Raw genomic sequence first — 15,374 nt, 5'->3', positions numbered from 1 at the left:
TGAAGAAATATGTAAAAAATATATTGCAGCGTTCCCAGACATCCCAGGATTTAGGCAAAGACCTGCTGTTGTGTGGTCTCTTGTGCTGTAGGAAGTTTTACCATGATAGTGGCTACGTGATATGTTACGCAGTGGGGCTGAGATCTGCCGGTACCTGTCTGAGCTTTCATTGTCCTGGCCAGAGGAGGAGAACCTGCAAGGTTCAGTAAGATTTCCTCTTTGCTTGGGATGTAGTTTTTTGGTGTTCATTGTGGGGTTTTTGTGTATGTTGGAGAAGGCAGACCCAAAGGTGTGGTTTGCCGTGGGAGTGGGAAGTTTGTGATGGTCTCCAGCTCCCAAGGAGTCTTCTTGGCGTTTGACTTAAGTTGGCTCTTCAAGGCAGCTGGGTTTCCTCCAGAGACCCGCTGTCCTCGGGTGCAACATGGGCTGGAGGAGCAACAGAGGACTTCAGCTGTGTCTCTTGGGTCTGTGGTCAGCCCTTCAGCTTCTGCATCTCCTCAGGGTTTCCGAAAGCTTCGTCGCTTGTTCACTGAGAGGAGGAGACCGGTGGCGGGGCTGAGGTTAATTTGGCAGGAGTGTGGTCCACACTGCAGCTCCTCTGCCTGCGGCGGGATGCTGGGGGTGTTGTGGGTTTGCGCGTTTGGTCTTGCACTGTCTTGAAAGTCTTCCTTGACCACATGCGCTAAAACTGTGAGTAAACAGTTCACGGGAGGATAAAGTTCAGCTGTGTGAATGGAGAAGTGTTCTTTAAAAAAATAATAGTGGTGCCAATCAAAGTTACAGCTTTCAACCCAGCTGGAAGGTGGGGAAGTTCTCATTAGCTGGTCTGAAGGCTGAAAAATAAATGACTTTGTTACATCAGGGCATTATTTTTCAAAGTGTAATACATTATAACCTTCATTTTTTATGGATAAGATGGTGAGACTACTTTCTTTTCTTTCCTTTTTTCCGCCTCTTTTGTTTTAACATGTCTGAGGAACAGCTAGTTAATTAGGGCTAAATCCTAAGTAATGTGACTAATGGGACAAGAATCCAAATCGGCATCAAAACTCAAATTATCCCGAACAGGCATCAGCTGCTTCTCTCTTCTTGTCTTTGTGTGCGTGGATTCCCACATACTGCTTTACGCCAACAAGCTAAATCGCTCCTAACACGTTCCTTTGTGACCGCTGCGACGGCTGGGCAGCCCCGGGGAAGCCCAGATGTGTCTGCACGGCCACCGCCCTGGGGTCGGCTTCGTTTGACACGTCGTTTTGCTGGCACTGGAGCAAGTTCACAACGTCCGTTCTGCATCTGGTGCAAGTCTCGGTGTCAGCAAGGTTGAGCTGGCAGCAATCCCTTGTCGGATGAAACATGGAGCAATTAAATGCATCAGACGCTTTTGGTTAAAAACTACATCGTGTATGAAAGCAAAGCAACGGATTTCTGAGTCCGTCAGTTCTCAGCATCCTTGGTGGTGTCAGTGCAGCCCAGGCTCCTGCCTTCCAAAGGTTAACGGGCAGATGGGATGAAACTGGGCTGCGCGACACGCGGGATGATGCACCATGGGTTAGGAGCAGAGATGTCTGTGTGATGCGGGGAACTGCGTATTTGGAAATTGCTTATGTGAAGGGGGACTTGTGTGCATGGGTTGGCAAGCACTAACATGACATCCCGGCGGCGAAGATAAATGTGGCGTTAAAACACAGCGGGAGGGGTAGGTCTGGTTGAGCATGAGAAATGTTAGCATCGCTGTACAAGTTCCTGGTGAGACCCCTCTGATATCCTCCGTACGGTCCTTGTCAGCACCCAGAAAGATTGATTGAACCTTGCTCGGGCTGAGGGCATGGCTGCTGGGATAAGCAGGCAGGCAAGTCCTCTGGGAGAGGAGACCAGAGCGGTTTTGCGTGCTTTAAAGTATAAAAGTGGAGAAGGGATGTAACTGTACAAATAAAACGGGGGGGGTGTGTATGAACAGGTAAAATACTGGCTTAGAGAAAAATGAGTAAGTATAGACTAGGCTTGAATAAATTTAGGCTAGAAAAATAGAAATTAAAAACAACGCTTGTGATGAAGCAGAACCTCTGTGCATTGGGGTTTCTATGAAGCTCTAATGAAAGGCTCTGGCGGGGGGTTGGCGCGTACCTTGAGCAGGGGTTTACCTGCACCTTCCCCGTGGCTGACGTGTGAACATGGCGAGGAAGTGACATCTTACAGCTGCAAAATTAAGCCATGTGCTGTGGAGATGTGATTCTTCAAATGACCTTCAAATGACCAAGGCTAAACGGGCAGTGCCCAAAGACGACTGCCTGATGCTCATTAGGACTTGCTGGAGAGTGGCAAGAAGGTTCCTCATATTTTTCAAGTCATAGTAAGAATAAGACAAAAAATAACGCGTGCCTACAAAAAGCCTTTCCCAATGTGTACAGGTATTTATGGAGACTCCTCCAAAGGCTCACAGATTTTTCCGCTTTCTCTGCCTTACACATGCAAGACATTCTCCTAAATGGCCAATAAAAGCTAAAATTAAAAAAACCCAGCCTCTTAAAAAATGCACGCTTCTATATTTAATGCTGCTCTTTAATTAGAAGTTCCAATATTTCCTCCTGAAGGGTTTCAGGAACGTTGCTGTCGCAGATACCTCGGCATAAGCAGGAAGCGGATGATTCCCCTGGGGCCAAACCGCTGCGCCGTCACCGGGAGCACTATGGAAATCAAGTCACACTATACCCTGGCTGATCTTTCTCCTGCTGAAAGCAAGGGCAGAGCTCGCGTTGCAAGCCAGCGGGGTACATTTGGGCTGTAGCCTGGGCAGGGAGGGAAAGGTTTGCCATCACTGTTGCAATCATGGAAAATCAGCAAAGTATGTGCTAGGGTGCTAAAATCCATCCGGCATTCCCTTCACCGCGCTTTTGTCTTGTCGTTTAAGCAGATGCAACACCTTCTGCTGCCTTCTTTCCCGTTTAGGTGCTTCTGATCATAAGTGGAAACTTGAGTTTCCTCAACTGGCTGACCATCGTGCCCAGCATCGCCTGCTTCGACGACATCAGCCTGGGGTTCCTCTTCAGCTCCAGGCGAGGAGGGGTGAAAGAGCGGGTGGCGCAGATGCAGCTCAAAGAGGCAGCCGGGGAGCAGCTTCCCCTGGGTGAGTTATTCCCAGAGGTGGGGAAAAATTGCAGAGAGGTGTGTTTGGTGTGCTTATCTCAAAAGCTGTCATCTCCTTCTGGAGCAAAACTGGGTGGGCAGGGAGAGGACTCTGCCCCTGCGTGGTCTCCTCCGTGGGTTGGAGGGTGCCCGGACCTCGCGCTGCGGACGGCGAGCGTGAAGCCGGTGGCTGGTTCATAAGGGTCTGCGGGGGGATTGCCGCGGGGGGATTGCGGCGGGGGCATTGCCGCGGGGGCATTGCTGCTAGAGGGCATGTCCTCCATGCAGCGCCAGCGTCCGCAGCGAGTCCGGGCGGCTGCAGCTCTGACACCTCCGCTCCTGAGAGTCAGTCCTCCTTGCTCTCACCCCAGTGAGCATCAGACTCCAACCTGAAATAAGCAATGTGGAGTTGCACGATTTATCTTGTGAATTTTTTTTTTTTACCTTTTTTTAAAATTTTGACTATTTAAAGTCAAGGATGAAACACCCAGTGTGGTTTGAGGTGAGGATTTTGTGTTAGAAGTTGGGTGCAGAAGCAGCTCTCCCGTTTGCTCTCCTCTCTCCCCTGTGGCACAGTGGCCACGTGACCCATCTGCCCTCCTGCCCTTTGCACCCACGGGTGCTAGGGCTGCACGAGCACCCTGCTTCCCTGGTGAAGTAACTGGACATGAGGTTGGTCTTCCAGAAAGAACCAAATTGATCGTTGATCCATTGTGGGTCCAGGAGCTCTTTCGCTAACTGGGAAAGAGACCTGGCTGCTGGGAAAGTGGCCGTTCCCCGTTCAGTGTCCTGCTTGGAGAAGGCGAGAGGAGCAGCTGCTCGTGGGCACTGCTGGCAGCGTGGGCACTGCCACGGCGGGAAGCGAGTTCCCCAAAGCAGGGAGAAGGTGAACTCATGTTCATACCATGAATATGGAAAAGCAAATACAAGGGGTTTTGTAACTGAACGAAAGGGATCGATGTGGCTGATGTTTCCTTCTGAAGGGAGTTTTCAAGCAGCCCTGTTCCAGAAGATCGCCTGCACAAGCAACGCTAGGATATTTTTCATGGGGCTGCGTAACAGATGTAGAGTTGTGTTTGTAGCATTTTAATAAACCGCATATAAGCAACAAATTGCCTATAATATCAACAACAATCACAGATGCTCATTTTTAAATATACTAAACATCTGTCAGAAGAATGAAAAATGTCAACAAGATACAGCATCTGTCTCTAGTCCTTTCTCATCTACCAAGAAACACAGCTTATTAACCAGAAGCGTTAGTTCCAGCAAGGCTAATGCAGTTTCATTAAACTTTCTGTGTCTCCTATCTTACATATTTTGCTGGAAGAAATCTTCAACAGCTTTCCCCCTCCAGTCGCTTTGCTTTAGAGGCTGTGAGAGCCTAGAGCTTTCCTACCAACTGTATTTTTGCATCCAGTCCCAAACACACTCAAGTTGCACCTTCCTTGCTGGAGGAGAAGCCAAAGGGCACCTCTTTGCTATGGCACGCGGTGAATCACGGTGAGGGGGAGGTAGATCCTTTTTTTGAGGAACTTGCTCCTCTTCTGTAATGTTCTCCAGAAAACCTTACTGAGCCAGGGTGCTCAAGCAAGGAGAATCATCCACACATGCCACTGCTCTGGAATGTAGCTGTGTCCCTGTTCTGGGCTTTTAAAAAGGGGTAATCCATAAGTAAAGGGTAAGGTATATTCTGGGTGAATTTGGATTTCTGCATATTTTTTCTGCTAACAAAGCAGAGGCTGTTGAGCTGGTGCTGATGGGCTGTGTGGCAAGAGGCTTAGAAGAGCCCTCACCCCTGGGTCACCAGAGCAGAAGACAGGAGGGTACCCAGCCATGCCCTGCTCGTGACCTGATTTTACAAGGCTCTGGCCACATCCTTGAAGTGCGTGTGTGTGTAATTCCTGCTGAGACCTCGAATTCCCATTGCTAGTGCTCAGCTCCTGCCTGCTCGATCCAGATCCCATTGGCTCGTGTCCCATGCTCCTTCCCCAAGTTTTGCTCCATCCTTGCCATGTAGATCTTTTTTTTTCTTCTCTTAAACCCTTTTTCTCTGTGACTGAGTAGCTGTGACCCCAAGGGCATGATGACGATGACAACCTGCTGAAGGACGAGCAGTCCATGCATGGCCATAAACTGTGACCTGAGGAGCCACTGACGCTGCCTGTATGGTGGAGGGCTCTGTGTCTGTACCTGCTCTTTAATTACAGGCTAGGAAGTTCAGCCCATCTAAAAGACAAAAAAATGCCCAACAAACTCGTTCTGCTCTCACAGCAGCACAGGGAGCGAGGGGAGGCATCTCAGCAAGCTCCTTCCCAAATCAAATGATTCTCCAGAAATGTTCTCAGACTAAACAATTATTAATAGCTTCTGAGAGAGGTTCAAATAAACATCCCTCTCCTGCAGAGATAAGGGGAAAGCTACATGCAATTGCTTTGAATCTGATCCTTTGGCTGTTAATGTTAAATAAATTTAAAATGGCCATAAGGGTAGGAACCCCTCAGAGGTCGCGTCTGCTTATTTGTCTGATTGCAGTAGGTGTCTCCTTAGACTGAAATCCCGCACAGCCCTGTGCGGCTCCTGCAAACCGAATACCAAAGCGCTGGTGAAGCAACACACGTCTCATGCATAAATGATAAGCAATAGAGATTTTGCAAAAGGAAAATGAGGTTTGAATGGAGCTAGTGAGTGAGAGGGAGGAAAATGCAAGAAATAAGTCTGGGTGGCGAGAGCCGGGGGCGGCGGGGAGGAGGCAGCCACGGGCAGGAACGGAGCCACGGGGAGCGGGAGGCACTCCACGCACAGCTTACAAACCAGGAGGGCAATTTTGAGCAAGGTGCAAGTGCCAGCTGTGTTTTTTCCCCTGTATTAAAGCAATGATTAATCTTACATTTTAGACATTTTTCTTGTTAGCCCTTTCTCAGACTATTTAGAGAAAGGCAGATCTCCGGAGCGATAGCGTATGGCCCTTGGCAAGGTCGGGTTGATTACGGCGGAGCATTTGTCAGCCCCAGCCCGAGAGCCGGGAGCAGCCGGGAGCACCCGGGCAGGGTCCCGGCCACCACGACGGGGTCGGGCAGGGGAGCAGGGGGAGCAGAGCCCATCACAGGCAGTGAAATCACCTTCTTCTGGTCTGCTTTTGTGTCCCGAACAGGCTGCTATGTCCGCAAAGTGGTGAACATCTCCTTTGGCCTCCTGATTGCTTATCTCAGCATTCCGGTTGTCCTAAACCTGCTCAACTCCAGACAAGTCATGAACACCTCGTTCAACCCTCTCAGAATAGTGAACACCTACGGAGCTTTCGGGAGGTACATGTATTTTAATGGCACATCGTATAGCTCTGCTCCTCTCTCCAGTATAGTCCGATAGCCAGTCTGTGTGCCTTAAACCTAAACAGAAATCCTTGCAGTAGCCAGTAGATTTGGAATATCTGTTTATGAGAGAGAAGGAGAAAAGGAGCAGATTTCTTTCCCACTGAATTATAATTTATTTTCTTTGAGCTACTTTTAGTTAGCTCGTTATATTGATGTAGCAAATGTAATAGCAGGATGAAAATATCCATAAGAGAGTTCATCCAGTGGATAGTCTTCACCATCACCAGCCCGCTTTATTTATGGTGAACTTCTCTTCCCCTGCGCGCATTTGCTGTCCCTCATGTAAATATTCACATAAGCTATTGGGTAGCAGATTTTAGGCCAACAAAAGGAAGTGCTTTTTCCAACGAGTGACTTGGGGAATTCATTGCTACAGGAAACTGTGGAGACGAAAATATAAATGGCCTCAAAAAAGAACAAGACAGATTGAGAGGACAGGCCCAGCAGCAGTCGGGCTGCTGCCTTCAGCTCAGGAAATCCCGCTTACGGCTGCAAGGTGGGACTGGACAAGGGAAGCATCTCCAGCCGCGTTTGCAACCACGCTGTTTTTCAAACATCCGAGTCTGCGTTTTCTGGGGACAGTTCACCAGGCTTAGGTCAGCCACGGTTGGGCTCACCGTAACCGTTCTTGTGTGCTGTCCCTCCTAGCCTCTTCCTGACCAGGACAACTGAGAAAATGCTGAAAAATAGGGCTTCATCAGAACAGCTTGCCCCAGGGGCAACAACAGGGCCAGTCTTTTCTGCACGGACCTCTGGCTTTGCCACCACCTCGCCGTGGTGGCCGTGGGGTGTTCCCCAGAGGTCTGAGCCGAGTGGTGGGATGGGCAGCTCTTGGGTTAGTGGGCTCTGGACAAGGTGCCGCAGGAGAAGCCAAGAGTAATTAAATAGGTTTTATAACGGGCGAAGCAGGTTGGCTGTTGAGAGGGCTGGCTGAGCGGATGGTAAAGGGGAGGAGCAGGTCTCACTGTGAGCCCTGGAGATGCAAAGGACACCTGGAGGACATCAAATGAATTTGACGTTTTCCCTAGTTTTTCAAATAGCAGAAATTTCTGTGGAAAGGAAAAAAGTTAGAAAAAAACATGATTAAAAGTATCACCACTAGAAAAGTTGTGGAAAATGCTGAAGTTTCTCCTTTTTTTGAGAGAGGGAGAAATAACCCCTAAACCTCTTTGAAGGCTGGAGCGGTGAAGCTACGGGAGATTGTTTTCTTTGGGCTGTTGTTCTTTTTCTTCTTCAGTCTATGGTTTCTGTTTCAACAGTTACCAGAACCTAAAGAGCATGTGATGAAATGCTGCTGTAATATGTTTGTAATTCCAGCCTATGTAAACCAATAAAAAGAGGATTGCAGCTTATAATGAATATACGATTATGTGAAACTTGACATATTTTGAATCACACAGTAGGAACATACTTTTATTAGTAATTTGGTGTCCCTGATTTACAGTGTGTTTCTAACCATTGGGCAGCTGGCCACGGCTCATAACTCAGCCCAGTGTATAATATGGAACTTGGCTGGAGAATCCAGAAATCTATTAAATGTAGGTAACAATTATAAGCGGAGACGTACAGCATTCCTTGGGTTGTAAGCATCTATCACTGGAAGCCATCAGGGGAGAAGGTGGAGGCTGTGTGTTTCCAAACTTTCGGTTTCTTGGGTTGGAGGAGGAAGGACCAAAGTAGTAAAAAATTAAAAGGGTGTTGGGAGCTGGACAACTTTGATAGGCAGAGTTACGCAGTTATGTGTTCGTTATGGAAAACAGCTCTCCAGTGTAGGCGAGCGTCACTGACAGGTCATTGAGAACTTGATGATTGTGTTTTCACATGGGCTTTCCGTGGCCTGCGGAGTTTGCCATCTCCACTGCTCTACCGCCTTGCTGTGCAGAGAGAGTCCAGCCAAGTAGCAAAGGGGATACACATGACCTGCCGTAAGGCTGGGGTGCTTTTTAACCAAGTTTCTATACATCAGCTGAGTATGGGGGGCTTTTTTGTTTTCATTTTCTGCTTTTCTTGGCTTGGTTTGCATTGGCTCACACATTACCTCCTCCTCCTCCTCTTGCTGAGTAATAGCTCCATGAGACCGGTCTTCCAGCCAGGATGGTGAAATGTTTGGGCGCGTAGAGACAGCTGTTAATGGTGCCCCAAGAGTCAGCTCCGGGGGGTGCTCCGTATGGAGCCAACCACCTCCCCAAGGCTCAGGCAGCTGTAGCCAGTTAACCTGGGCTCATCGCGAGCGTGTCCTGCCCTGTGCCGCGGCCAAGGCTCGAGCTGAAGCTTGGCATCCCGTGGCCAGCGGCGCTGCGGGGAGAGCCAGGCTCGCAAAGGGGATGCTGGAGCGGTCCCGGCTGGAAGCTGCTCTGCTGATCCTGCAGCTGGAGGTCTCAGGGCCAGACCTTGGAAATGCAGAGGCAGGATTTCTGTGCGCAGTCGCCTGTGAAACTGCCCCTGCAGATATCGTCGGTGGCCGTGCCGTTAGGGCAGCCACACTTGCCAGTAACAAGCCTGTATTTTTGCACATGGCGCATGCTAAAAACCTGGAGATGGAGCTATGTTTTGTGACCATCCTTCATCTCCGCTTTCTCGTATCATCAGGAGCTTGTAGTCAGAGAGCTCTTGTATCATGGGAGTCATCAGAGTAACAGAAACAAAGGTTTTCTTCAGAAACATGGGACAAAGAGAGAAGTTGGTGCAGGTTGAAGATGCTCATGTGGGACTTGGGAGAGACTCGTTATATTCTCTCAATGTCTTGAACAAGTGTTAGGCTCTGATCTAGAAAGACAGACCCATCAATTTCAGTAGGAATCATCTTTTTGGACCACAGTCCCTCCTTGGACTGGCACAACTGCAGTGTGATAGAGGGGAGCGTGGGAGGGCATGGAAATTGAAGTTTTCCCTGTACTTTGCTGCTGGAGAGAGAAAAGTCTGCTGGACAGACAGGTTCTCTGTAGCTCAACCCATCAGGATCCAACTGTACCACAAGGCCATTGACTCGTGTTACCACGTTGACTCTCGTGAACTAGCATTTTACATGACTTGAGCCAAAAACCAATATCATGTTGTGTCCCACAGCATTACCAAGGAGAGAACAGAAGTCGTCCTTCAGGGAACATCCAGCCTGGATCCCAATGACCCCGCTGCTGTCTGGGAGGAGTATGACTTCAAATGCAAGCCCGGGGACTTGAAGAGGAGGCCGTGCTTTATAACCCCCTACCACTACCGCCTGGACTGGCTTATGTGGTTCGCTGCCTTCCAGGTACATGCCTTTGGGTGTCCTGAGACTTGGGTGTCCCTGGACCAGGAAAAACAATTTATATGAATTTACTATGTGCTGGGGTGGGTGAGGGGATATTTGAAGCCCCGGCTAAGTTAATTATGTTTAAAAAAAAAAAACCAAAAGGTTGTATTCCTAAAGGATGTCTGCTACTAGTGTAATGAAACTCTTGGAAATTTTATGTGAGGCTTTTTAATTGTTTCTCAGTAATAACAAGAGTTAAAAGACATTGAGAAAGCCCCTGGGCTGCACCTGCGGTGCGAAGCAGTGGCACAGCGGGGCAGAAGCTGCCTCGCAGGGTGCCCGGGACTCGCCGGGGCTGGCAGCATCCCCAGCTGCCCGCTCCGCTGGCCGGCTTGAACCCGCATCCCTCTTGGGGACACCCCTGGGGACACCAGCAGTTGCTTCCACTGCCTGCCTGCCTACCTGTGGACGGAGGGTCCCTCAAAATATTTTCCCCACGTGGTGTCGGCAAACAGGTGACAGCCATAAATTAAAAAAGAGAAGAGGAGGGAAAACTTGTAAAATTAATTATTTTATATCTTTTAGCCTGTTCTGCAAAATCTCATGCACGTGAGCCTGAGAACTCGGACCAGGTTTTACAAAGCTGAGGCTTACAGCAGTGGCATGAGGCAAACCCATCTCAGACTATCACAGGCTTTTCTCTTTGTTCCCGTGTCCTCTCCTGGTGTATCCTCTTCCCTCGCTTCTCTCCCCCTGCCCCAAACTTCTCTGTTTGCTTGCTTTGTGGTATTTTCATTTAGGCGCCTTTTGGATTCCTCAGCGATGACATAACCATCGCTCTTTGGCTATGGTTTTATATTTACCCCGCTAGTTTTTGTGTGCTGGAATTTCATTTAATCTGTATTAGGTATGCTTATCCCTCAGCAAGACGACAGCAAAGGTTAAAACTCAAGCCAGCAACAGTGCCCAGCATTACATAAAGGTGCAGAAGGTTGAACGGGAGCTGTGGGTTTAAATCTGACTGTATTTTGGGAGGGCTCCGGCAGTGGAGGAGAAATCCAGCTCACCCAAGCAAAGGTTGTTTCTGAGATGAGAGAAAGGCTGTTTGTTTCCAGGGCAGGAATGTCCCGAAGTATTTAAAATACAAAGTGATCTCAGGTTTAAAACCAAAGGAGGACAGGGCATAAATACTGATGCATGACGGGCGAGCGCTGGCTGTGCCGGTGCTGAGAGACGCCGTCACACCCCAGTGCCGTCTCTCCGCAGAGCCGGGCCGGGTGCTGAGTGACCGGGATGTACGGGACAGCCTGGGGAGGAGGAGGAAGAGGAAATAACACGGCCTCTTTGCATCTTTATTATTAGTGTTTAATTCACTGAAAGGTTCCCCCAAGTGTTTCTGTTCGCCTGGGCGCGGGGAGCTGCCGGAGTGCGGGCCTGCCGAGGCGTCTGTCCGCACCAGCTGATTAGCGGCAATTAGCGTTGCGGGTCTGCTGGCGGCGGCAGGAGGAGGGTGCTCGTCTCCCGCTCGGGTGGGTGCGTGCCGGAGGTGTGCGTCAGCCCTGGAGCACGTCCGTCACCTCCCCGCTACGGCGGCACCGGGTGGAGATGGGTCTGTTGCCCCTTCCCGGCCATCCCAGCGTGTGCATCCCGTGCCCACTGCAGCGCTCCTCGTCCGCTCCTGCCGCTGGGGACTTTGCTGTGGCCCCCCCCGGTGCACACAGGTCTCCGTGAAGCAGTTTCAGATCCTGCTTAGAAGAGATATTAACAAAAGGTGCAGAAAGGAGAAAAAAAACCTTCTGAAAAGCACAGATGACTCATATTGAAAATAATGGGAAGGCAAGTAGCCTAGGCACAGCATCAAGCATTTTCAAATCTGGATGTTCAGGCATGTAAATACCTGCTTAAGCATGGAAGTAAATCCCATTTGGAGTGGCCGAATGTTTGTTTGAAAACTGTGAGCTGTATATTTGGTGCCCGCTGTCATCCCTGGGAAAGCTGGCTGTCCTGCCGTCCCCCCCGCGCTGCCGCAGCCAGGAGAAGTCGCCATCGTTCGGGTGTTGTTTAGACTTGAGTCATGCAGAGCTGCAGAAAGGATGAGAAACCAGAAGTCAAAACCCCAGAAGAAATTTGTGAAGCCAGGCAAGTTTTGCAAACCCCGTACGGTAGTTTACGGAGTCCATAAAACCAAGTTACTTCAGCCTCTGGATTAGATTTAATTTGTTTTTAAAAGTTCTGGATTTTTTCTACGCCACTGCTCGCCGTCTGCCCCATCGCTTCCCAAGCAGGCAGCCGCAGGGCTGGTTTTGCAGTTCATTGGCGGTGGCCAGGTAAGGAGCTGACATATCCAGCTCTGACAGGGTGCAGAAAAGCCAGGGACCTGGGGAGAAGATATTTACCATCCCTTTGTGCTGCTCGTGACAGGTTCCTCTTTGCACCTCATCACCGCTTGACATATGACGCCTTCCTCCGCTCAGGGTTTCCTGCAAAACTTTCCACCTTGGCTATAGCTGCAGGATTCGCTTTGAAGAGCCGGAGCATGGGAGAGCCAGGCCCTTGGCACGGCTGGCGCGGGCCGGCGCGGCGGGGGAGCCGCCGGCACGGCCCTGGCGCGGGAACAGGAGGAGCTGCGGTGCTGCTCCACCTCTGAATTGCAATTTATTAGTTGACTGCCTCTTAATTACCGTTCCAGTAGTGCCATAATTATATATAATGTAACATGGCATTATTTTCCAGGAAACAATTTTCGTGATGTTAATTTTATTATCTAAATATAATATGCCTTTTCACTTGTTTTCTAAATCCCCTCTTTGTTTTGTGTGTCTCGACATCCCGAGGGTGCTGTAGCTCTGAATTGAAGCCCTTCATTTAGTTCTGGCAGGGACAGAACCCATCCAGAAACATGTCTGCGTTGCTTCTTCCCGTCTGCAGAAGGGGAAAAACTCCCACGAACCAGCAGCGGCGTGCGGAAATCTGTGCGACCCTTTTCAGTTGTTTCTCAGCAGCCGCCTCGGATGGGACCCCCTTCGCTCCATCGCCCAGCTGATAACCCGGACACGTGTGTGCAAAGTGGGCTGGGGTGATCCCAACAAAAATAATGTGCCTGTCGGTCAGGAGCTGATGTTCAAGTGCTGAGGTCCATCGCTCCGGATCACCTACCTCCATCAAAGCAATTTAAACCAAGGTCTGAGCCAGCTTCGTGCACGTCCACATTTTTAAGAAGAGCTACTGCTAACTGAAAAGAATGGCACGATGTGCTCATTGCATTTGCAGATGCCACCGAGCTGCGAGCACAACAGAGGACAAGGTCTAAAAGCCCAACGATCTTGCTGGTTTGGGTCCGAGCAGACAGGAGAGGCGTGCGTGGTGCTGCACGCAGGCAGGACCCGTCACCTGCCCCGGGGCGGGATGGAGCAGAGCATCGTGCTCCGGGGAAGCCTCTTGGGCCGAGTTGTGCATCACAAGGTGAGCAGACTTATGAAAAGGCATTGTGAAAAGGCAAACGTGATACCATGACAGGCGAGCAGGCGTTTGGTGCGCACGGTGTCACCCTCCCACTACACTCAGCCGAGCACCCAGTTGGGGAAGGATGCAGCTGAGTGGCAAGGGTGCAGAAGAGGGACCTGCAGAAAGAGCAGAGGTGCAGAAACCTCCCACGGCAGCAGAGCGAACAAATCTGCATGAGCATCCCAATGTCAAAACAGGTTTGGAATAGGTGAAAACCTACTGCAAAGGGGAAAGCAGCAATCTGTTTTCCGTGTCGCCGTGGAGAAGGGAGGAAACAGTGAATGAAATGGCAGAATATGATTTTATCTCAGGAAAATTCAGGTTAAGCATTAGGAAAAACTTTCACCCCTTGAGACTTTATTGTGTTAGTGCAAAGACATCCTGTGTTTACAGAAGCTGGAGACAAATTGCTAAAGCTTTGTCTGTCCTCCAGCTACTGATGGCAACGCTCCTGTAATTATTTGACTTCTCGTTTATGGTGGGCATTTGTAGAAGGAGCCCAGCCTTCTCAACCCAGAACTGAACTATTCTGTGCCGCTGGTACAAAAAGCGTTACAATTTTTGTCAGGCCGTGGGTGGATTCAGCATTGTTAATAAATAGCAACCAGAAAACAAAATACTGCTCATAGTTTTGGGGCTTCAAGTTGGTCACTTTTCCTGGTAGCGGGATGTCTTGGACTTTACAAAAGCCAGTTGTTTATCATATCAAAGATTTGTTCTTCATCCGTGGGCAGCAGTGGAAAGCCTTCAGTGCTCTGAATAAAGAAAAATCAAAGGGAAGGCTTTTCCCCTCCTTACTATAGCACGAAGGTTATTTATTCTGTTGGGGGACTGCGTTTGGCCAACGCGAAGGCACGCTCTTGGTGCTTACCAAATAATAACTACTCAAAAAATAACAAAGCTAATGCCGTCTTCATATTGTTTTTTAAAGCCCAGTGTCTTGTTGCATTGTACCTTGAAGCTGCTCCAAAAGTCTCTGGCTGTCGGGGCTGGCACAGAAGCCGCTCGGACTGGTGGCCCATGGTGCTGTGTCCTACAGGGCTCTGCAAACTGTCAGCAAACCCACCGCAGAGCAGCATTTGCGATGCACTGGGAAGCAATGTATGTCTTCCAGGTACGATGTGGAAGTTGGTTTCTAAACTTCAGCTGCCTTCCTAAGAGAAGAGAGAAACTTCAGCAACGGGATTGATGCTCTGAGGATCTCCCCTGGGCGGTAACAGGGAGTCGTGATGGAGACTTCACGTTATCACACACGAACTGGAAGAGCTGAGAAAAAGTAACCCTATTTATAGAGAAGGCAGATTAATATTTTTGTAAAATATTTTATTCAAACCTCTGTTATCTTGGTCTTCCAGCCAGAAGGTGCTTACAGGAAAGAGCTGCATGGCAGCAGAACAGAGGAGGAGGTGTGTGTAACGTAATAAAACCTAAACCTCATGCGCAGTGTACTAAGCACAGCCTTTTACATTTCCTTTCTTCCCCCTTCTAAAGCTACAGGCCTCAATTCCATTTTCCATTGCAGCATTCATACATTTTGGTCCATGTTCAGCATGTAAGAATTTTATTTTCTTCTTTTAACTGTGATTACTTGTCTCCGTGTGAATATGAATAATTTCAAACCCCTAAGCTGCATTTAGACAAGCTGCAGGCTGGATCACGGGCAGACTCACCTCTAGTAGTAATATTGTGATGGAAGTGCCCAGAAACCCAAATAAGAGTGATAGCCTATCGTGCTGCGGACTGTATAAATACAGAGTAAGACCTTGTCTATGCAGGGAATGATTATTGTCTACAATGGCTATTGTATCTCCCTGTCTAGACTCTATTCTGGAACAAAGTGACTTTTCTTTCCAAATACAGAGGTGATACGGGAGCTATGCCAGGTGCACGATTTCCCTGTATAGGCAAGATCTAAGAGCCGGTTCCCAAAGTCTTGCTCTGCCTTTTATTCCTTGGCCCGGACCTGCTGCCTTCTGCACTGCACCCGCCTCCTCCGGGGACCTGCTGCTTTCCCAAGCATTTTCTAAGAGGACGGGCTAAGGGATGGCTTTTAGTGAGGCTTGAGAAACTGCCCCCGTTGAAACACTATACGTTGAGCCAGACCTGCCGAGAAACGGCTTGCCTCTCTGGGAAACTAATAG

General features: G+C 49.3%; 1 protein-coding gene across 2 annotated transcripts in view; it reads left to right on the top strand.

Moving 5' to 3' along the window:
* Positions 1-15,374, top strand: part of LMF1 (lipase maturation factor 1) — a 195,938-nt gene that overhangs the window by 164,305 nt on the left and 16,259 nt on the right. Inside the window, exons 5-7 of one of the 2 annotated variants that reach the window (XM_050906150.1) lie at positions 2,947-3,112; positions 6,269-6,431; positions 9,564-9,747. In XM_050906150.1, coding sequence (XP_050762107.1) covers positions 2,947-3,112; positions 6,269-6,431; positions 9,564-9,747 — 513 coding nt within the window. Of the gene's footprint in view, positions 1-2,946; positions 3,125-6,268; positions 6,432-9,563; positions 9,748-15,374 lie in introns of both variants that reach the window. The other variant, XM_050906149.1, reaches the window with a different exon arrangement.

This window comes from Gymnogyps californianus, chromosome 15 (genome assembly GCF_018139145.2).
Source record: "Gymnogyps californianus isolate 813 chromosome 15, ASM1813914v2, whole genome shotgun sequence".
Taxonomy (NCBI): Eukaryota; Metazoa; Chordata; class Aves; order Accipitriformes; family Cathartidae; genus Gymnogyps; species Gymnogyps californianus.
The sequence above is the reverse complement of the archived record's forward strand: the minus strand, read 5'-3'. Positions and strand labels throughout refer to the sequence as shown.